At 41.2% G+C, this 23,674-nt stretch overlaps 1 protein-coding gene across 1 annotated transcript in view; it reads right to left on the reverse strand.

Annotated features, from left to right (window-relative positions):
• Positions 1 to 23,674, reverse strand: part of si:ch211-130h14.4 (uncharacterized) — a 181,094-nt gene that overhangs the window by 58,616 nt on the left and 98,804 nt on the right. The window contains exons 6-7 of the mRNA XM_059986043.1: positions 23,182 to 23,320; positions 22,406 to 22,482 (exon numbers count right to left, since the gene is read on the reverse strand). Coding sequence (XP_059842026.1) covers positions 22,406 to 22,482; positions 23,182 to 23,320 — 216 coding nt within the window. The remainder of the gene's footprint in view (positions 1 to 22,405; positions 22,483 to 23,181; positions 23,321 to 23,674) is intronic.

Raw genomic sequence — 23,674 nt, forward strand, 5'->3', positions numbered from 1 at the left:
AGTGACATTATTATAGGAACTTCAGTTTCTTAAGGTTGTAAAGCTTTTGATGGTCCAGTGGATAAATGCAGATCTGGTCTGTGCTTTCCAGTACCTACATCCCTAATCTGTCTTTCCCTAAACTAGGCAAAGTGAGGAATGCAAGACCAGAGTTCAGATTTGCTGCTTTGTCCAAGGTCAATGATCCATTTTTCCTTATGACATTGAGTTTATGACAGGTCACAGAGCTGTCCCATTCCTCTTGTAATCTATTTTCCTCATATTCCCAACAACTTCCACACATACTTCTATTTACCAGTGCACTATGGCCAATTTTTACAATGGCCAATTCACCTGCCAACCCACAGCTCTTTGGGATCCAGAAGGAAATGGGGCACCAGGAGGAACCCACAGGGTCACAGGGAGAATGTGCAAATTCCTCAGTGGCAGTACCAGAAGTCAAGATTGAACCAGTTCACTGGTGTAGTGCCTGTAACAACTCAACTCTTCCAGTATTGAGGCTAGCATAATGTTGCTACCGGAAAGTACCAACTGCAATGATCACGAATACGAATAAAAAGGGGAAAAAAGGAGAGGCACATGAACCCGAAGCTTCGAAACAATTAGAACTAGCAGTTAATTTTTTTATATATAAAGTCTACTTCTGCACAATGCAGCCACAAAGAACACTTGCTACAAATAAATTTAAAAGTCCTACATGTAAATATGATTTACTGTCAGTTATCCCTTCTCAACGGAAATCCTTTACACCACTCAGTTTGCGCTCTTAGTTATAAATTGAGCATGGATAGATTTATTTTGCTTCAGAATTGGTTGATATGGTGCAAAGAGTGAATACAGAAATACGGGACATTTCCTAGAAACATCCATCCAGTTCCCAAGCCATAGTGATAGCACCGATCACCAATATTGTTAGCAGGAGCAATTTGGCTGTGGATATTGTTCCAGCAGTTGGTAAGGGTACTGCATTTTAAACATTTCATACCCCTAAAAGTACGACCTCTGAGAAGCAAAACTTGAGTTAATGGAAAATGTAAAGCATATTTTTTAATTCTGTTAATTTCAGGGAGATGAAAACCATGTAACATCAAAATATATGAAGAAATAGTGGCTGTAAACAAGAAATTTGTTTTCCTTTAAAAGCAACAGCAAAAAGGAAATGAATGGAAAATGTAAATTAGTCATGGGAACCTGGAGCAGGAAGAAACCATTTGGCATCTGCCATTCAGGAACAGTGGGCTGATCGTGGAGCCGTGGACTCATTTTCCACAGAAACAGATACTGCAGCGCACTGTGTTTGTGCTGAAATATTCTGCACCCACTTACACCAATCCTAAACATTTCCATGTTGTTTCCCCATGTTCCATCAACTCTCCCAAATTCCACAATTCACCTGCACTAATTGATCCAAGCAGCATGTCTCTGGGATGTGGGAGGCACCCCACACTGTCACAGGGAGAATGGCCGAGACTGTAAAGTAGCAGCTCTATCAGCTGCAGTACTCGCTGAAAACTTTCAACCACAGCACTTTCTTTCCCAATTCCCTTCTCATGATTTCCTTTGTGCAAAAATAAAACAACTTCAGTATTAAATGTATTCAGTTACTGAGCACTGACGTTATTTTTGAATATGCATTTGATTGATATATTGTAAAGATCACTTTTCCCACATATGTAAATACTAGGTTTGTAATCGTGTGTTATCTGCCCCATTGAACTGTGAGTAAATGTTACCAACTACCTTGAACTTAGCTTCTATTCCAGCAGACATTTTGCACTGACCAGCCAAAGTGTGTCCACAATGGAGTGAGCAGTATTACTGGGTGTTAGCTGCATAGCTCAAAGACTGCTCTGAGAGGTATCACATCATTAGCAAGCTCCTCAGAACTTTAAAGTCCTGTTCTTAGATCAGCTCCAAACTGGATTAAACTGGAAAAGGATCAGTAGAGATTTAAGTTAGGAAATTGGGAGAAAAAAGGCAACGATACATTTCTGCCACTTCCCTCTGGTCTGCACCTCAGAAAGGTGAGCTAAAGATGTTTTTATTTACACTTCATAGAATGAAGTTAATTTTCTTGTGCACAAGTAACAATATTTTTTTGTCAGAGCTGTGCTCTGCTTTTGTTACCAGTGTAATTGCTACAAGGACACAGGGAATAATTAGATGCAGGAAAACCTAGCTGACTTTGTTTTCCCTCACTGTCCCTGGATCAGGAGCATCTGGGTCCTACTGTGGCCACGGTCCAGTTGAATAACTGCATACGCACCTTTGCCTTTTGCATGTTATCTTAACCTGAGTTGCCATCTCCCTAGTGAATGTAAAATATGTGATGCCAAAACCTGAACGAGAAAAGGTGAGCATTCACAGTGTCCTTGCCAATACTTATCCCTCATTCACCATTTCTGAAACAGAATGACGGTCAGATTCATACTGCTGATTGTGGGAGCTTGCTGTGCCCCATACCAGTTGCTCTGTTTCCTATACATCACTATAGTTCAGAAGAACCTTTTGGATGCTAAGTGCATTCTAACCTCAAATACTGTTTTACTTTTAGAGTCCAGCTAAGAGCTTCCCACTCATCAACTGCACCTTGAGCATAGAGTCAAACAATGAAGACCAGAAATGGATGAAACAGTAATTCAGGAGTAGAAGTGTTGATGGGAGGTCATCAGCCTGAATCATTAGCTCCCTCTGTAGATGGTGCTGACCCAGTGAGGATTACCAGCTCCGTTACTTCCCTCAGAGTCTGAATTCTGGTGCGAGCTTTAGTTTAGCCTTCCTGACAGAGAATAGGTTTATGCTCAGCAGGACAAGGTGCACACGTCTAATTCTGAACTCTTAGTATATAAACCCATTATGTATTTCACAGAGAATTTCACTTCTCATATTTATATGGCTCTTTGCTACACAGCTAACCCCTCTGCCATCTACAAAAATCTGTCCTTCACCAGGCAGACAGGTGTCGGATCCGTTTGAACGCTTGTGTCTACCTAGTACTAAGTTTCTCTACAGTGTGTACAAAGGTCAACCTCTGATTATTTCTTTTTCTGGGGCCTGCTCACCTTACTTTGCCATCATTATCAGATATTCTTGCTAAAAAAAAAACCCAGCAGGCTCCCTTTGGGAATTAGTGTGTTCCCAGCACATCACCGGTGTGCTATACTACACTCTCCTTTTGGCTTTCTATTGTTGAAGCATGGCTGACTGTAAATCACAACCTTCCATCCCCACCCCTGGCACCCACTCTCCCCACACTCCAGCAAAAGATGAGCAATGGAGGAAGTAGTGAAGAAAAATGTTGAAGGGAATTTGAAACCTTAAAATTAGCTGCATGCTCCCATCTGCAGTTCACCTTGCACATACCAGGAGAATTTCTCAGCCGGGGCTGCAGAGCTGAAATGGAATGTCCTGCCACTAGTCAGGCATGTTTATCATTCAGGCAGTGAGAATTCACACCAATAAAGTAGTTGTCAGCACAAGTCACTAGCACCTTTTCCAATCCCTGCCTCTTTTTTTACCCCTTTCTAATTTCAACTAGACAGATATCCGCAAGAGTAACACACTCTTCCTAACATGATACGTGACCGCACTAAGTAGAGTTAGATAGTTATTGAGAAGTGTAACAAAAGACACTGCCAGCTGGTTTCTGGTAATTAAATGTTAGCTTCCAAGGTATGCCATAGCTATTAATTTGTCACAACGTACGGTATCAAAGAAAAATATCACAGAGTGCATAGTCTTCAAACTGATGCAGATGTCACAGTGGATTGCTGCAATGAAGACACTGTGACTGCTGCCAGCATCCACATCAGCACATATGATTTGCTATATAAGGTCACATACAGTGGGATGTTGATGAATTGCAGACCCTGCAAACCGGGACATTTCCCCTCAGCTTCTGATTTCCAAATTTAAAAAAAACCCTGCCCACTGAGCTTTTCTCATAAATTATCCAGCCCTGGAAAAAAAGTCCTAATATCTTCTCTGCACCCTTCATACCTTTCTGGAACTGGTGACCAGCGAGCCATGTATTTAACACTGGCTGAGGAATAACCAATGCTTGAGCTTTAGTTCATTGGACAATGGGAAAATTATTCTATTTCCTACTTACCCATCTCAGCTACCTCTCTATCTTCTTACAGGGGTCAGTGAAAATGCATTCCAGTGCATATATATATATCTCTCAGATAATTTACCTACTCTGCTTACATCATGCTTAATATTTCACATGTTTTCCTCAGTCAAATCATCTTGTATTTATTCAGGACAAAATTATAGTAGCTATTTAGAGATTACTTGCAGTTTCACCCACAGTCTATCTGATTTCTCACTCGCAATAATCCCACATTGCTCTTTATGTATTTATGAAAATACCTTTGTCCTTAACTTGTTTTTATCTTTAATGCATATTCTTTGCTATTTAATTTCCCCCTTAATTCCGGCCCTCCTGCTCTGCAAACTTTCATAGGCTTTCTATAGTTGGCATCTGGATTTCCAAAGCTTCATTCTCCCATTATCCGACACTCTGTAACCCTCAATGTCTGGAGAGAGGTAGGTCTAGACTTGTGAGTACATTTTCTCCTTGAAGAATGACTATTCATTATCTCCAGTTATGGCTTTTTATCTCCTGATCTTCTGGAGGAATATGAAAGAAACACCTTTTTGTTGTTCTTCAGTTCCACTCACATGGCCCCCTCTGATGATCTTGCTATGTCCCTCATAACTTTACAAAACATTGCAACCCCTTCACATTTGTACACCACTCCCCAACCCTGCATCTCATCCGCAAATCTTGTTACCAGGACTGTTGAGCTGTCATTCCAACCCTTATGTCAGCCATACCTCAATGATAACTACATCTTCCACCTGCAGCCTTATTTTCAAGACGCCTGCCCAGATTTTTATCCTTTAAGCACCTCTTTGCTTCCCTTACTGCTTTTGAAGTCCTCCTTTTGCGTTCTCTAGCTCCATGTTATAACCATTCGGGAGCTCTTCTTGCCTACGTTACTGACCACCAGCATCAAGCCAGACCAGAAAGCAGCACCTAACCACATTGCAGCCTTGGTTTAAACATGGACAAAAGAGCTGAACTCTACAGAGGAAGAGAGAATGACTGCATCTAACATCAGGACAGCATTTGCTCGAATTTGGCATCATGGAGCCCTGGACAAACAGGAGTCAACCCCACTCCGCACCCCCCCCCCCCCCCCAGCCTCCTCCTGCTGGCTGAACCGTACCGGGCACAAAAGAAGATGGTTGTGGTGGTTGGAGGTCAATCATCTTAACCACAAGACATCTCCGCAGGAGTTCATCAGAGTAATGACAAGGCCCAACCATCTTCAGCTGCTTCATCAAAAACATCCCTTCAGTCATAACGTCAGAGGTACGGGTGTTTGCTGATGATTCCACAAGGTTCAGCACCTTTTATAATTCTTCAGATGATGAAGCAATCCAAATTCAAATGTAGCAAATCCCGGACAATATCAAGCCTAGGCTACATGATCACAAGGTCAATTCATACCAACAAGGACCGTGCATTGACCATATCCAACAATTGAAAATCCTTGCTGTGTCTGTGTACAACTACATATCAATTAAATAAAAGCATGCACGCAGGAGATGGCTTTAACTGGTATACTCATACTGCAGCGAGAGAGAGAACAATGTGCATGTGTAGACAACAGATCAATACATAGTGCTAAGGGAGGGGGAGGGTCATTGCCCTAAAAGAAACAGATCCATACATTACATTTCCTCCCCCTTTAGCTTAACGTAATGCAACATAAAACCGTATATGTACAAAACATTCAATTGTCCTTTGGTAAACCCATATTCCAAATAAGCATGCTTTCACAATAATAGTCAATAGGTTTCAATAGGAACATTTATTGTCAGAGAAATGTATACAATATACATCCTGAAAGTCTTTTTCTTCACAAACATCCACGAAAACAGAGGAGTGCCCCAAAGAATAAATGACAGTTAAATGTTACAACCCCAAAGCCCCCCCAGTTCCCCCTCCCTCGCACCAGCAACAAAGTGACGATCCCCCTCCCCCACCAGCAAAAAAGCATCTGCACCCTCCATCAAGCACTTAAGCATGCAGCAAAGCATCAATAAAGACAAAGACTTGCAATACCCAAAGTCTACTCATACACCCAGTAATTTGACATACCACAGGCTCTCTCTGTCTCCCTAATAATGTTTCACAGCGAGAGGGGAGACATAACAAAACAAGTCGCCGATTTATGGTGTTAAAAGTGTGTTGCGTTGCTTTCTCCCAGCTCTGTGCCCAAGAATCTCGGGTCTCTGGGCACACAGCCGGCAGCCAGCTCATTGCTTTTGATCTTCTGTGTACTCCCATGACACGCCAGTTTTCTGCAGCAGCACCAACCTCAAATCCACCCACCTCCAGAGTAACGAAAATCTGGCACCCTGAAGGTGCACTAATCTTCCAGGCCGCGTCCTTGGCATTTCGAAAAGTGGCCGGTCATGAGGCCCTGAGAGCGGGTCCCATTCCTGCAAAGAACCAAAGTCAGTGTGTAACTCCAGGTCAGGGTCTTCAAAAGACCCCTGAAAAGGGGAAAAAAGGATATTAAAGATAGAAATAGAGCTGTTTCCAAAGAATCAAGCAATGGAATCACAGTTAGGCGCCATCATCCTAAGCTCCATCCTTATGAGTTTGTCCATAACTAAGTAACTTCACAGTTCTAAAAGTTCAGTCTTTTGGGTGGTGCTCGGCTTCCTGTTGAATGGCATCAGGTTTGGCAGGTGTCCTGTCATTGGTAACGTTTTCGTCATGCCCCTGGGCCTGTGGGATGGCATCAGGTTTGGCAGGTGTCCTGTCATTGGTAACGTTTTCGTCATGCCCCTGGGCCTGTGGGATGGCATCAGGTTTGGCAGGTGTCCTGTCATTGATAACGTTTTAGTCATGCCCCTGGGCCTATGGGATGGCATCAGGTTTGGCAGGTGTCCTGTCATTGGTAACGTTTTCGTCATGCCCCTGGGCCTGTGGGATGGCATCAGGTTTGGCAGGTGTCCTGTCATTGGTAACGTTTTCGTCATGCCCCTGGGCCTGTGGAGTGGCATCAGGCTTGTCTATGACAGCATTCTCAGCTTCTGTTGTCATATTGCTGACAGTGACATGATCCTCACTGAGAGGCAAGTCCAATGACTGTAATGTGTCCATCTTGTTGGATGTAGTTGACTCAGGTGTGTTCTTCAGTTGAGCATCCAGTATCTGGTCCACATGACGTCTCCATGACTGATCTTCAACATGCACTGTGTACATCAGTGGTCCAGTTCTTGTAGCTAAACTACTGGGTGTCCACTTGTCTTCTCAGTAATCATGTGCTAGGGATTTCCTGTCCAATCTCTTCATGGAGATTTTCCAATGCTCTGGTGTGCAGTTTATTGGGAACCACAACATGAGGTCCACACATCCACATTCTTTGACATACTGACAATTGGTCATGTCTCACTGAGAACTCTGTAACGTTACCATGAGCTGGCCATGCTTGCATGGTGACTTCATAGACTTTTGACAACGTCGGGTCATTTCTTGTTTCCCTTTGTAACTGGTCCGCTAATGCAGTGTGGAAAACTTCTGCTGTGTCACAGCATGAAGGTGTTCCTTCTTCAGTTGCCAATAGTGGAAGATGTGACAAGCCATCAGTGTTACTGTGTTGTTTGGTACCCTTGAACTCTATGTCATAAGACTGGGCTCCTAGAAATAGTACCCAACACTGTAACCAGGTATCAGTCATCACTGGAATTTCCTTCCTCGGATTGAAAGTGGATGCAAGGAACTGGTGATCTATCACTAGGATAAGCTTCTGTCCATAGAGGTAGTGGTGGAACTTCTTTATTCCCCATACCAGACTAAAGGCCTCCCAGATGATCTGTCCATAGTTGCATTCTGAGCTCATCAGTGATCTTGAAGCAAACACAATCAGGCATTCAAATCCCTTTCATAATGTGTGGCAAAATGGCTCCAATGCCATAAGGGGACACATCATATGCCAGTCTGATGGGCAGCAAGCAGCGGGTCATAATGTGTGAGCAGTTCATTGGACGTCCTTAGTCTGTTTGTTTCCTTGAATGTTTTTTCACATCTTTCTGATCACTCTCACTTTGTTCCTGTCTGCAACAGTGCGTTCAATGGGTGCAGCACTGTAGCAATGGTGATAGAAACCAGTGGTTGTAGTTTACAAGGCACAAGTATGAACTGAGTTGTGACACATTTTCTGGTTTGGGTGACAATAGCACTGCTTCAATCTTCTCTTGTGACTTATGTAAGCCATGCTTTTCAATGACAAGTCCACAATATGAGACATAATTCTTGAAAATCTCACATTTCTTTCTCTTTGCACGCATACCATACTCTCTCAGCCTGGTAAGCACTTTATCAAGGTTCTGGAGGTGCTGTTCAACATTTTTGCCAGTCACGATGATGTCATCAAGGTAACGTTGTGTTCCTTGGATATCTTGGAGCATTTGGTCCATTTCTCTTTGCCAAATTACTGGAGCTGATGTGACACCAAAGACATGAAGATTATACTGTCCCTTGTGAGTGTTTATTGTGAAGAACTTCCTGCTTAACTCCTCAATCTCCATTTGCAAACAGGCTTGTGACAAGTCAATCTTTGAAAACCTCTCGCTGCCTGCCAAAGATACAAAAATGTTTTCTATTTGTGTCAGGGGATACTGCACAGTACGATTGATGCTCACTTTGAAGTCCCCGCATATACGAAGGCTCCGGCCTTCCCTTTCTTGGTCACTGGGACAATGGGCGTGGCCCAATCGCTCTGCTTAGCCTTGGAGAGAATTCCAGATGCTTCCAAGCTCTTTAGTTCAGCATCCACTTTAGGACATTGTGTGTAAAACACTGGATGTGCTTTATGGAATCTTGGTGTTGCTTTTTCATTCAGTTCAATTTTGGCCTTCATGCCTTTGAGTTTACCAATCGCTTTTCAAACACTTTCTCGTTAGCGTTAAACAGCTGTGCCAGTCTCTGGTTAGTGCTACCATTTGGGCTGCTGTTGCCTGCTGATGTCACACTGAAAGCTTTGATTAAGTGCTATTCTAGTTGGATTTTTCTCAACCATTCATATCCAAAAAGTGTTGGCCCTCCACTTTTCATTGCACAAAACTCTAATTGTTCTGTTTGGCCTCCATATGTCTCATTTATCTTCAGCTTGCCTTGGGGGGACACTTTTTCACCTGTGTAGGTCCTTAGCATCATTGAGTTCTTCTCTAATGGTATCTTAGAAAACAGTCTGTTGTCAGCCTCTGGAATTATGGACAAAGCTGACCTTGTATATAGCTCCATCTTTGGTTTTACACTAGATGCATCTATTGTGATCCAAATGATTTTGTGATCTGCTTCAGATATACTATGCAGTTCTAAGCATGACAGTTCACCTTTGTCTGACTCTATGTTGTCAGATTCTGTTTTACATTCGGTAACTTTATGCATTTGTTTAGTTTTGTGTTTGGGACTTTTCACTCGGTTGTATTTCTTGTCTGCCTTCATACTCTCTCTATGTGACCTTGTCTTTCTGCAGACCTTTTCTTTGAACCAACAATTGTTTGTGTCATGGAAGGGTTTGCCACATTGATAACATTTTTAGCTTTTTGGACCATTCAGGGACATTTTGTGTATTTCACATTCTAACCTCTTTTTCTATAGTTCTGCTGCATTCTTTGTTGCAGTCTCCAATGATATTGCAATGATCAATGCCCATTCTAAGGTTGGATCTCTTTTTGAAAGTAGCCTCTTTTGAGTCACAGTACTGGGAAAAATTGCACAGTTCTGCAATGTATTCAGAAATTCTTTCATCTTTTGACTAGTTCTTTCTGTAAATTTAAATCTCTCAGCTATTACCAGTGGTTTAAGGCTCAAGTGATTTTGTAAAATTGCAACAATTTTGTTGAATATCTTGCTTGCTGGCTCTTCAGGGGTTACTAAGTTGCGTAAGCGATTGTGCATTCTTGAGCCCATTAAGCTAAGTGTAGGGAATTTCTTTCACTCCTCCACATTGTTCGCTTTAAAATATAGCTCAACCCTCTCAATATACGACTCCCAGCCTATCAAATCTGATATCAAATGCTATCAGATCTGTCAACCTTCCCAACTGAAGCATTAATATGTTATTTTCACTTTAAATTCAGTGCGTCTTTCACTATTACTCACCTGTCCTTCGGCTTTCTTGTGATTTTTAACTCTCACTGTTTTGTCCTGTTATAGTTGGTACAGATCGTGATATTCTCTGATAGTTAGGTTTGTACTCGTTGCTAATTTGTTCCGTCTGTGCACAACTACATATCAATTAAATAAAAGCATGCACGCATGAGATGACTATTCACATTGCAATGAGAATGAGAGAGAACAGTGTGCATGCATAGATACTGTAATAGCACATGCTCAGACAACAGATCAATACGTAGTGCTGGGGGGGGGGGGGGAAGGTCATCGCTCTAAAAGAAATAGATCCATACATAAAATCCTGACATTCAATGACTTTACCAAGTTCAAGTTTATTGTCAGTATGATGGGGCTTGAGTCGTTGCTGCCAATTCAGACCGACTTTCTGACAATAAGTCAAAGATCCAGTTACGGAGAAGTGTTGCGTCCCAATGAGGACAGTTTACCCTCCAGCTTCTGAGGGATGATCTTATTAAACACTGAGCTGAAGTTGATGAATGACATCCTGGTGTTTGAGGCATCATTTTCTAGGTGGAACAGGATGGAGTGCAGGGCCAAGGCTATCACATCATCTGTGGACTGGTTTGAGTGGTAGGAGAAGTGGAATGTAGCTGTAATATGCAATTTTATATGATTCATTACCAGCCAAGCAGAGTACTGAATGTTGAAGTCAGTGCCACTGGGCAGTAATTGTCTAGACAAGCTACCATGGCTCTCTTGGGCACCACAAGCCATGAAGCCTGCAGGGACAGATTACAGTTTCAGAGAGATATTAAAGATGTCTGTTAAGAGTTCTCTTAGCTGGACCACATAATCCTTCGGCATCTGATCGGGTACGTTCTCCAGCCCTACAGCTTTGCATGGGTTTACAGGGTGGCCAGACAGGGTTCCTGTTCCTCAAGAAGAGAAAGGGTTTTCCTCGAAGTCACATCATTCAATGTGTCAAATTGTGCATAGAAGGCATTCAGCCTATCAGGGAGAGAGATGTGCTGTCGTTGATGCTTTTGGAATCGGTTATGCTTGTATATCTTCTTACATGCGCTGCATGTCCCTGATGTCATAAAGATGTCTGTGTATTTTCTGTGAGTACTCATGCTTTGCCTTCCTGCTGTCATGGGACAGTGCAACTCTTGCTGACCTTAGAATCATCCTGATCCTTAAGCAATGCGCGATGATCTGCCGTCAGCCATGGTTTCCTGTTTGCCCCGTCAGTGTCTAGTTTAATCATGGTAATGTCTTCAGTGCACTTTCCCACCTAACCGGTCACCGATCTTGCATATCCACCAGTGTTGACATGATGATCATAGGTAGCTGCCTCCCTGAATATACTCCAGTCCGTGCTTTCAAAGCAGTCCTGCAGTGCTGAGGTTACACCTTCTGGCCAGGTCCTGATCTCCTTGTGAACTGGTTTGACTTGTTTAACCAGAGGTCTGTATGCAGGGATTAGCAAAATGGATATGTGGCCTGAGCATCTGAGGTGAATCCGAGGTGCAGCTTTGTAGGTTGCACGAATGTTGGTATAAACCAGATCTAATATATTCTCTTCTCTGGTTATGAAGTTGACATGCTGGTAGAACTTCAGCAAGATTGTTTTTACCAACATTAAATACCCTAGTTATCCATATGCTGGGGGTGTCCCACTGACTAGAAACTGAACTCGAGTAACATATATATGATGTGGCTACAAGAGCATGTAAGAGGCTCACAATCCGCCAGTGGATTACTCACCTCCTAACTCCCCAAATACTGTCCACCATCTACAAGGCTTAAGACAGGAGTGTAGAGTAATATCATACATTCACTTGGATGAGTTCAGCTTCAATAGTACTCAAAAAGCTTGACAGAAGATAACAGCCCCCTGTCCACTCACTCCATCACCAACACATAGTTGCAGCAGTCTGTATCGCCTACAAGGAAACATTGCAACAACCCACAGAGATATCATCTTCTAAAGCCTTGACAAGGATAGCAAAAGCATGGGGGCACTGACATCTGGAAGTTGCCTCCAAGTCACATGCCATCCTGACTTGAAATATATTGTTATTCCTTCACGGTCAACGAGTCAAATTCATGCAACTCTCTCCCCAGCTGCATTGGGAGTATACCCACAGGTCCATGGAATGCAGCAATTCAAGGCAGCAGCATGGTAGTATAGGTGTTAGCATAACACCAGCAGCAAGATCGGGGTTCAATTCTCGATGCTGTCTGTAAGAAGTTTGTATGTTGTCCTGTGACCACGTGGGTTCCTTCCAGGTGTTTTAGTTTCCTCCTTCATTCCAAAGATGAATTGTTCGGGTTAGTAAGTTGTGGACGTGTGATGTTGGCATTAGAAGTGTGGTGACAGCTGTGGGCTGCCCCCGGCACATCTTGGACTCTGTTTGTTATTGGAGCAAAACAATGCATTTCACTGTATTTTTTCATGTTTTGATATATATGCGACAAAAAAAGTGAATTTCATTGTTTCTTATGTTGGAACCTTGAGCACATCATCCTGAAGTCACATATGAGATGCACAGAAGAGCTCCCTCAAATTCCCTAACTTTTAATTTCCCTATTGGTATTACTTTCTTGACCCTTCCTCTTCCTAACTTGTCCAGCTGACTTTCCCTACACTTGACCCTAGATATACTTCTCAAAGATGGGCTGTACAGACTTCCAGGTTGAACAACATAAACTAAGCTGACCTGATACTTTTTTAATTGAAGTGATGTTCTCAGATAACAGCTTACCCCCATGGACTGATTTAGCAAAATTACTATTTTTAGGATTTGCTCTAACATCTTTAGGACAATGATGAACTGTTTTATCTTTTGTTCTTCCTCTCCTAAAGAAAAAATTCCTTGTTACTTTCCACCATGCACCTGTGAACTATTTCTCTGACTCGAGTTAAATTGATAGTAACAAGGAATGAGCTGAGATCTGTTTGTCCTGGGACAGACAGAGTAAACAGAGGCCCATGTGGCCTACCTTAGGCAGGAGGTCGGATGAAAGGCCTGCCTGGCCCCCTCACTGTTTGGTGACATTCTCAGTAATCTTCACAGCATTGGAAGCAATTACAAAAATCAGCTGAAAGTACTCAAAGGAGATTTAATGGTCAAATTGTGTCTGACCAAACTTCTAAAGGTTATGGTGGATCACAGATCTTAAGACAGGATGTATATATGGACTAACAACAAAGGTAATTATAAATACTCTTAACAGTAAGCACCCTCATTGCCTGCAACAAAGGTGAGACAAATCATCAAGAATAGATGGAATCTAAAATGTATTTCTTACAGCTAGATACACAGCAGCAACAAAATCCCATGAAATTTAAATCTATTACTCTTCATGATCCTTCGCAAAACATTCTAAACAGTTCAAGGGTCTGCATAGTCTTCAATAACTTTCACATTCTCTTTCCCCACCATTCTTCATCTCCCACTCTGTTTGCAATTTGACCATCAGTTAAATTGCTTAAATTAAGTGCATTACTGTTGCACTTAACAGTGTAATAACAATGCACCTTAGAAAGTGATTCATTGGTTGTGACACATTTGGGATCTCTTGAAAAATATAATCAGGCAGTTTTCTGCTGATCACCTAAATGTCTTTGCTGTGATACGCTGGTCTCTGATACCAAACCCAAGACTGGAAACACAGACAGCTACAAGTATTTTGGCCATATGAGTCCAATCACATTTTCATACCCTGAGCATGAGTTAGTACTAAGAATTCCCAGATCTCGATTCCTTTTTTTGTCTAATGTGCTGGACATCCCCAATGAAATCCTGCAAGAAAATGAATTTAGCATATTGTTAAGCAACTTACTGCACTAACCATTATATGATCAATCAAGTTACCAGGCGAGCCCCCTCCTTTACTCTGTGCATCATTGAAAAGGCTAACCCACTGAGGATGAACTTGTTCCTGGGTTTTCTGTTGCCTTCAGCTCCTTAACTTCATGGCTAAATTGTGCTGTGAGATTGCATAGCGGGAAGGACTAAAATCCTGCAAATGGTTTTCCAAAACTGCCCTATGTAAGTATTGCATACAGTTCTGGTCACCCCATTATGCGAAGGATGTTGAGGTTTTGGAGAGGGCGCAGATGAGGTTTACCAGGATGCTGCCTAGAGGTTGGACAAACTTGGGTTATTTTCTCTGGAGTGCTGAAGGCTGAGCGGAGATCTGATAAAGGTTTATAAGATTATGAGTAGCATAGACAGTATCTTTTTCCCAAGATTGAAATGTCTAATACCAAAGGGCAAGCATTTAAGGTGAGAGGGTGTAATTTCAAAGGAGATGTGAGAAGCACAACTTTTACACAGAGGGTGGTGGGGTCCTGGAATGTGCTGCCTGGGGTGGGGTCGAGGCAGATACATTAGGGACTTCTAAGAGACATTTAGATAGGCACATGAATGTGAGGAAAATTGAAGGATATGGACATTATGTAGTCAGAAGAGATCAGTTTAGATGGCTCTTCGATTACTAATAGGTTTGGCACAACATTATGGGCCAAAGGACTTGTTCCTGTACTGTCTGTTCTATGTTCTATAACTTCAATTTCCATAGACTTATGATAAGTAATTGGGAAATTCTCTTTGTGACACTCTGACCACATTTGTCGACAGCTGAGCGATGAAGGCCTGCAGCTAAAATGCACGGGAAGCTCAAATGTGAAGTATCCCTCTGATGCCACACACGTGCATTTGAGAACCCTGATCCTCTATTACCTGCCTCTTGCTTGCGTTTTCCAACCGGAATGGCTGAGTTCACTGATCCTTTGTTACTGTGCTCAGGGGATGAGGCAGAACATTGCCTCTACAAGGGGGTGACTGACAATTCAATTTATGTCCCCTTCAAACTTGACTCCACTCTTTGAGAAAAAGATCAGAATGGCATGCTTGATAACTGAGCTCAAACAATGAATGCCACAGACTTTTAGACCTCAGAGTCCACATACATAAAGGGTAACATAAAACCAAAACATGGCAGGTTGTCGAAATCTGAAATAAAGAGACAAAAGTTTCATGGAATGTCATCTACCTATTAGCTCTGCATCTCTCTCTGGAGATGGTGCCTGGCCTCTTGTGTAACTTGGCTTTAGTTTCAGATAAGATGGAATGCATCTGCAACTTTTATTCTCTGCACATTGGGTGTTAGACAGTCTTCTTTATATATATATATAAGTGCCTATAAAAAGTATTTTCCCCCGAAGTTTTCATGTTTTATTGTTTTACAACATTGAGTCACAGTGGATTTAATTTGACCTTTTTGAAAAGTCTCTTTTGGTCAAAGTGAAAATAAATTTATAGAAATTAGTCTAAATTTATTACGATTATTAAATACAAAATAATTGATTGCATAATTAACCCCTTCAACTCAGTATTTAACAGTTGCACCTTTGGCAGCAATTACAGCCTTGAGTCTGTGTGGATAGGTCTCCATCTGCTTTGCCCATCTGGACACTGCAATTTTTCCCCATTCTTCATTAAAAAAAACTGTTCCAGCTCAGTCAGATTGCATGGGAATCATGAGGGAACAGCCCTTTTCAAATCCAGCCACAAATTCTCAATTGGATTGAGATCTGTACTCTGGCTTGGCCACTACAGGACATTAACTTTATTGTTTTTTAAGCCATTCCTGTGTAGTTTTGGCTTTATGCTTGGGGTCACTGTTTTGCTGGAAAACAAATTTTCTTCCAAGTTGAAATTCTCTTGCAGACTGCATCAGGTTTTTCTCCAGGATTTCCCTGTGTTTTGCTGCATCCACTTTACTTTTTATCTTTACGAGCCTTCCAGGGCCTGCTGCTATGAAACATCTCCACAAAGTGACATACCCACCACCATGCTTCATGGTTCAGATGGTTTGTTTGATGATGTGCGGTATTTTCTTACGCCAAATAGCGTTTAGTCTGATAGTCAAAAAGCTTAAATTTGGTTTCATCAGACCATAGAACCTTCTTTCAGCTGACTTCAGATTCTCCCATGTGCCTTCTGGCAAATTCTAGCAACGATTTCATGTGAGCTTTTTTCAACAGTGGTTTTCTCTTTGCCACCCTCCCATAAAGCTGCAACTGGTGAAGCACCCGGGCAACAGTTGTTGTATGCACAATCTTTCCCATCTCAGCCATTAAAGCTTGTAACTCCTCCAGAGTTGTCATAGGTCTCTTGGCAGCCTCCCTCACTAGTCCCCTTCTTGCACGGTCACTCAGTTTTTGAGGATGGTCTGCTCTTGGCAGATTTACAGCTGTGCCATATTCTTTCCATTTCTTGATGATTGACTTAACTCTACTCCAAGGGATATTCAGTGACTTGGAAACTTCCTTGTATCCATCTCCTGACTTGTGCTTTTCAATAACATTTTTGTGGACCTGCTTGGAGGGTTCTTTTGTCTTCCTGGTGTAGTTTACTGACTACCAGTAGGTTCCAAATACGTGTGTATTTTTACTACAATCAATTGATACACTTTGACTACCACAGTGATCTCCATTTGACTAATTATGTGATTTCTAAAGCCAATTGGCTACACCAGTGATGATCTGGTGTGTCATATTAAAGGGGATGAAAAACAATTATTTTGTGTTTTATATTTTTTAGATCACTTTGTAGAGGTTTATTTTCACTTTGACAAGAAGAAGTCTTGCCCTGTTGATTAGTGTCAAAAAAGCCAAATTAAATCCACTGTGATTTAATGCAGTAAAACAATAAAATGTGAAAACTTCCAATTGGGGCGAATACTTTTTATAGGCACTATATATAGAGGGTATTTTGGGTTGTCAGTTTCGTGGCTACCTGTTAAGAGACAAATCTCAAGATTGTATAATGTATGCATACTTTGGTAATAAACTTATTTTGAACTTTGATATTGAAGTTTTTTGCTGTCAAAACCATTTGGATAAATTGCCCCACTAATTGAAATAGCTATGCAGCACCACACAAGAGAATCAAGAAAGTTTTATTCAGTTCCTTCCATTCTAAACTGTCACATTTGCCAAATTAAGCCACAAGCCTGACTCCTGCTTGGGCACTTCCATTAATTCCCCCTAGAGACCAAAGAGTTTGTTTAGCTGAAGAATATGAGAGTTTTGGGTCATGGGAATACCACCAGTGGACTGCTGTATAAGGACCCTCTCAAAATCTCCTTGAAAGGGTTCAACATCCCCACTACCATGGGAATGGCTGGCCCACAACAATGAAGAAGGGGCATTCAGGTCCACTGATAATCTTGAATCTGATACACAAAGATGCAGAAGGCATGTATCAACTCCAAAACTACCCATTCACTCCATCAAGTGTCTGCTGTTCCAATCAGTCTGTGGATCCTACGTTTCCCTCATTAATCACCTCGGACTATCCTTGATCCCAAGAGGTTGGTTAAAAAGGAGTATGCAATTCAACTCTCCTTAGGTAAAAAAGTTAAAATCGAAATCTTCATTTATAAGTTGTTCAAATTATTCAGACAGATCTTTCTGAATTATGTTGTGCAAAGTTATATGTCGATTATAAACTTAATCATGGAGTCAGCGAGTTAACTCATCCTTATCATATTCCCCATTACAGATCAGAATGCGTTGCACATGGATCATCATCACTTCATATTGCAGTCCTACGAATATTTGGATTAATTTCATTACAGTATTATTCCTAACTAAGCAATTACAGAAAACAGTCAATACAAAGAGAATTGCAGGGAAAAAAGTTTTTCACTTTTAAATTTAAAAGAGAAAAATATAGATATATGTAAATAATTACATTAAGAAAAAATCAGGTTAATGTAGAAATCACATAAAGCAAGATAGGTTTAAGAGGTTAAGATGTATCATTTCTGAGCAAATCAAACACTAAAAAGGAAAAAATCTGCCAGTTTTATTCTATTAATAGAAAAATTATGAATATAACAATTTATTAAGTATAATTTACATTTAGAGAGATGCTGTTTCAGAATAAGTTCCAAGAACAAGTACATAGCATGCAGGAAAAAACGAGAGTGATGAGTCCACTATCACAAGATGTTCAGTAATTTTCTTCCAGATGATGCAGTACCCAAAGAAAGAATGTGCCCTGCAAATTAAACCTTTAACTGCCTTCAGCAATCTCCTGACAAACAGGGTTAAGAAATATTGCCACGTCTAGCGTGTTGGAAGACTGATGTTTAAGTCACACTGCTGTGTGAAGCGCCCAACCCTCTCCAGTTCTTCATCCAGGGCACAGCTGCTGGCCTGTACACAACAGCACTGAAGCTGAGAGTAACCTGGAGTTGGCGTAACTTCTATCAGCCATTCCTCAACTTGCTTTTCTCACCAAATAAGCTTCACTTCCCTCAGTACCAGAAACAATTGAAGAACAAGTTACAAGTTCTTAAGAAATTATGATAAAATGTGTAAACTGGAAAACTGAAGATTTATTCATGCATTTTTAAAAATAAAGATAATATTTGAAAAATAAATACAATATTGGTGGGTGAGAATTGCTTTAGCTTGCAAAAAGCAACCTGCAATTTATTGCAGATATACTGTACATTCTATCCAATAATAGACCCTTAAAAATATCTATTATTCCTTGCAAAAATGATTTACAGAGAGCATGAAATCCCTGTTATTACCATCTTTTATTTTCCTTTAAAGCTTCCATTATTTAGGTTGAAGCCATTCATTCATCTATTTTGCAATAGGAAACCAAAGGTCTCTTTGTTTTCTCCGCGGTGTCTGCTCTGGCACCAGCACGCACAGAGTGCACGATTGTGTACAGCAACTTTGACAGAGTGCTGGGGAACTCAGCAGTCAGGCACCGTCCATGGAAATGAACAAACAGTCGGTGTTTCTGACCAGGACCCTTCTTCAGGACTGGAAAGGAAGGGGAAAGTCACCAGCATAAAAAGGTGGCGGGGGAGAAGAAAGATAGCTAGAATGTGATAGGTGAAGGCAAGTTGCTGGCAAAGGTAAAGGGCTGGAGATGAAGGAATCTGAAGAGAAGAGTGGACTATGGGAGAAAGGGAAGGAGGAAGGGCAGATGAGAAGAGGTAACAGGCCAGAGTGGGGAATAGGAGATGAGGGGAGGAGGGAAATTTATTTTGCAGGGAAAAAAATATTGGTGCCATCAGGCTAGCCAGACGGAATATGAGGTGTTGCAACATTGAGATGCTGCGTCCAGCATCTGCAGATTTTCTTGTGTTTATGAGGTGTTGTGGCTACCCAGACAGAATATAAGGTGTAGCTACCCAGGTGCAAAATAAGATGTTGTTGTTACCCAGATGGACTATACGGTGGCCCAGATGGAACATAAGGTGGTGTTGTTACCCAGATGGACTATAAGGTGGTATTGTTACCCAGATGGAACATAAGGTGGTATTGTTACCCAGATGCACTATAAGGTGGTGTTGTTACCCAGATGGACTATAAGGTGGTATTGTTACCCAGATGGACTATAAGGTGGTGTTGTTACCCAGATGGAACATAAGGTGGTATTGTTACCCAGATGGACTATAAGGTGGTATTGTTACCCAGATGGAATATAAGGTCGTGTTGTTACCCAGATGGAACATAAGGTGGTATTGTTACCCAGATGGAATATAAGGTGGTATTGTTACCCAGATGGAATATAAGGTCGTGTTGCTACCCAGATGGAACATAAGGTGGTATTGTTACCCAGATGGACTATAAGGTGGTGTTGTTACCCAGATGGACTATAAGGTGGTGGTGTTACCCAGATGGAACATAAGGTGTTGGTGTTACCCAGATGGAATATAAGGTCGTGTTGTTACCCAGATGGAACATAAGGTGGTATTGTTACCCAGATGAACTATAAGGTGGTATTGTTACCCAGATGGAACATAAGGTGGTATTGTTACCCAGATGGACTATAAGGTGGTATTGTTACCCAGATGGAATATAAGGTCGTGTTGTTACCCAGATGGAACATAAGGTGGTATTGTTACCCAGATGGAATATAAGGTGGTATTGTTACCCAGATGGAATATAAGGTCGTGTTGCTACCCAGATGGAACATAAGGTGGTATTGTTACCCAGATGGACTATAAGGTGGTGTTGTTACCCAGATGGACTATAAGGTGGTGGTGTTACCCAGATGGAACATAAGGTGTTGGTGTTACCCAGATGGAATATAAGGTCGTGTTGTTACCCAGATGGAACATAAGGTGGTATTGTTACCCAGATGAACTATAAGGTGGTATTGTTACCCAGATGGAACATAAGGTGGTGGTGTTACCCAGATGGAATATAAGGTGGTATTGTTATCCAGATGGAATATAAGGTGGTATTGTTACCCAGATGGACTATAAGGTGGTATTGTTACCCAGATGGACTATAAGGTGGTATTGTTACCCAGATGGACTATAAGATGGTGTTGTTACCCAGATGGACTATAAGGTGGTATTGTTACCCAGATGGAACATAAGGTGGTATTGTTACCCAGATGGAACATAAGGTGGTGGTGTTACCCAGATGGACTAGAAGGTGGTATTGTTACCCAGATGGACTATAAGATGGTGTTGTTACCCAGATGGAATATAAGGTGGTATTGTTACCCAGATGGACTATAAGGTGGTATTGTTACCCAGATGGAATCACTAGTAAATGTATGTAGCTAACTAATATATGTTTAGGGAATTGTAAACGTACAAAGGCACCTACAATTCATATTTGCATGAGGATTACGTGAAATAGTTTCAAATTACATTCAGCTGATTTCTTAGTTTCCCCTCCCTCAGAGGCCATAGGCCTCGATATTGCTGCTGTTGGACAACATGTTTTCAGTAACAGAAATAATATGCCAATCCAAGTAAATCATGCAACGATATCTTGCTGGCAGTGAATTGCAGGTCATTAGTGCTCACTGTGTGAAAATGTTCATTCTCACAGCCTCCCATATCACTTGTCCAAAACCCTAAATCTGTGTTTTCTAATCCTTACACCAACAGCTAAAGGGAACAGCTTTTCTTTTGTATATCTTATCTAACCTGTCATAATCCTGTTTACTCCTCTATCCTCTTTTGCTGCAAGGAGAGCAACAGCAGTTTTCCCAGTCTAACCCTGCATTTAACAACTATCATCCTTGAAACCAACCAGGTAAACTTCCCGTGCATTCTCTCATGAACCTTCATATCCTTCCTAAAGTATATACTCAGCTTGTACCCTCACCAGAGCTGTAAAAAGGTTCAGCATAGCTTCCCTGCTTTTGTACACAGTACCTTTATTTACATAGCACGAGATCCCATATGCTTTCTTAACTTATCCCTCAATGCATTCTGCCACTTTCAAAGATCTATTCACATGAGCCTCAAGGTTCCCCTGTTCTTGCACAGTCTTTAGAATATGTACTGCCTGACCTCATCCCTTCAGTCAGAATCCATCCGCTCACACTTTATGCTTTAAATCCCATCTGCCATGTCTGTTCATTCTGCAACCCAGTGTCCTGATTCAATCAATTAGCATCATCCTCAGTGTTTGCCACATATCTGAGCTGGAATCACTGGCACATTTTGAAAATTTTCTTTTAGCAAATCCATTTATATTTCTGTGTAAACCAGAACATTTTCTAAGGTAAGGAAGTATAATGATGTACTGTATAGTAAATATTTGTGCATCTCGAAGGATAGCTTTTCCTGACCAACATCAATGTTTGCGAGAAATAATAAACACAGGGCTCATACGGTCAGTAGCTCGACAAGGTGCCATGATCTCTGCAGTTGCTGTCACATTCCCAGAGGCAGGAGACAGGAAAAATAAAAACAGGCTTCCTACACTTAACTGTTATCCAGCAGGAATAGAACTTCCTGCTTACATCATTATCCACTGGAGTTTGGGGGTGGGGGGGGGGTTCTGATTTTTCCACAAATTCCCATTCCTTATTCAATATCCAGCGATTCATGCAAATAGCTTCTGCCTGTAAATGCGCAAGTGAACAATAAAAGATTACGGGACCAGCTGTGATTCACTCTCCCAGCAAACATCCTGCTGAAATGGATTGTCAGGACTTACGTGTACATAGCAACCACTTGGACGATGATAGAATTACTCTCCAGCTAAGCAAGGTGAGAAGAACAGAAATCCAAAATGTTTGAACTTCGAACTCTATAAGTCATACCGATACGATTAATTAAAAATATTTATAAATAACAGCAGGAATATTCAAATGCATATTATGGCCATATTACATATGTCATTATAACAGCTGAAATTCCATGGAATAAATTACTTACATTTGTGGGATGATTGTTTTTTATTCTGTCCACATGTTGTGCACATCTGGTTTTAAGGCGAGGTATTGAACTTTTCACTATGAGCAAAAGAAAAGAATTACATCGTAATAAGTGATTGTTAACTTGTGTCTTTGGTATAAGAAATTGACTTAAATTGCTTCAAGGGAACATAACCAAACAATACTTGCACCAAGCCATATGAGGAGATCTTAGCACGGGAGCGAGCAAATACATGATTGATTATTCAGTCCAAAAGAGAATCTTAAAGAACAGTGCTGAGAGGCAGAAATTTTGAATAGATATTAGCACTTCAAAGTACCGGTGGTAAATACGTAGCAATGAAAATTGGAGATTGGCAATTGGCTTAAGATGGAGAAACACAAGGACATCAGATGTCTGAAGGTGTTTCCAGAGCAAGGAGGGGTGATTGGGGTAAGAGTCTTTTAATAGCAAGACATTGATTTCATGGGTGTCAAGGTAGATCAGCGGGCAGAGGATTGATCGTAGTTTTGGTGTCAGAATAGCTCTGAATGGGTTGAACCTTAATATGGATGGAAAGTCAGAGGAGGCAGACCAGAGGTGGAAGTGGCATTTAGGAAATGGGAGGAGTGTTTCAGCTCAAGTTCAAGTAGAACACCTGCACTTGAGCCAAGATCTGGTTTAGCTGGTATAGTCTCATGACAGAGGTGATCTTGATATATATATTCTCAATTAGAAGGAAGAAACCTCGAATTACTTATATTACTTATTCACTTCAAAAGATTAAATAACTATACTTTTCAACTTTAGATCCTGAAGTTTTGTCTCAAACTGTGAACAATGAGAATTTTGCTTTAGCAGTTGCCAGAAATCTTCATAATCGTCTTTATTTTTCAAAATCCCACTCTTGACTAGTTCGTCCTGGAGTTGCAGAATCTGAACAAAGGGAGATTGAAGAATAGGTTAGAACACAGCTAACATTGGCTCCAAGCACAGCTTTTATTGATCAATGATTCTGCATTTCGACCTGTTCTGAAACTCATTGGAAACCTCTAAATGCTCAGTGCAATTTTTCTGTCTCCATTTAAAAATCATACAGTATATTCTATATTCATTCTTGCGTTTTCCTCATCGTGGTAACCCATTTCATTGGTAATCTGATGCCCAGAACATGGAGGCAGTCACCTCAGTCACTTCAGTGAATAACCATGCTTATCCAATACACGATCCTAGGTCCCCTGCACTCTGATGAGGTACACCTAATATTATCCTCGTTGAACCCAACAGTAT

The sequence above is a fragment of the Hypanus sabinus genome, chromosome 12 (genome assembly GCF_030144855.1).
Source record: "Hypanus sabinus isolate sHypSab1 chromosome 12, sHypSab1.hap1, whole genome shotgun sequence".
Lineage (NCBI taxonomy): Eukaryota > Metazoa > Chordata > Chondrichthyes > Myliobatiformes > Dasyatidae > Hypanus > Hypanus sabinus.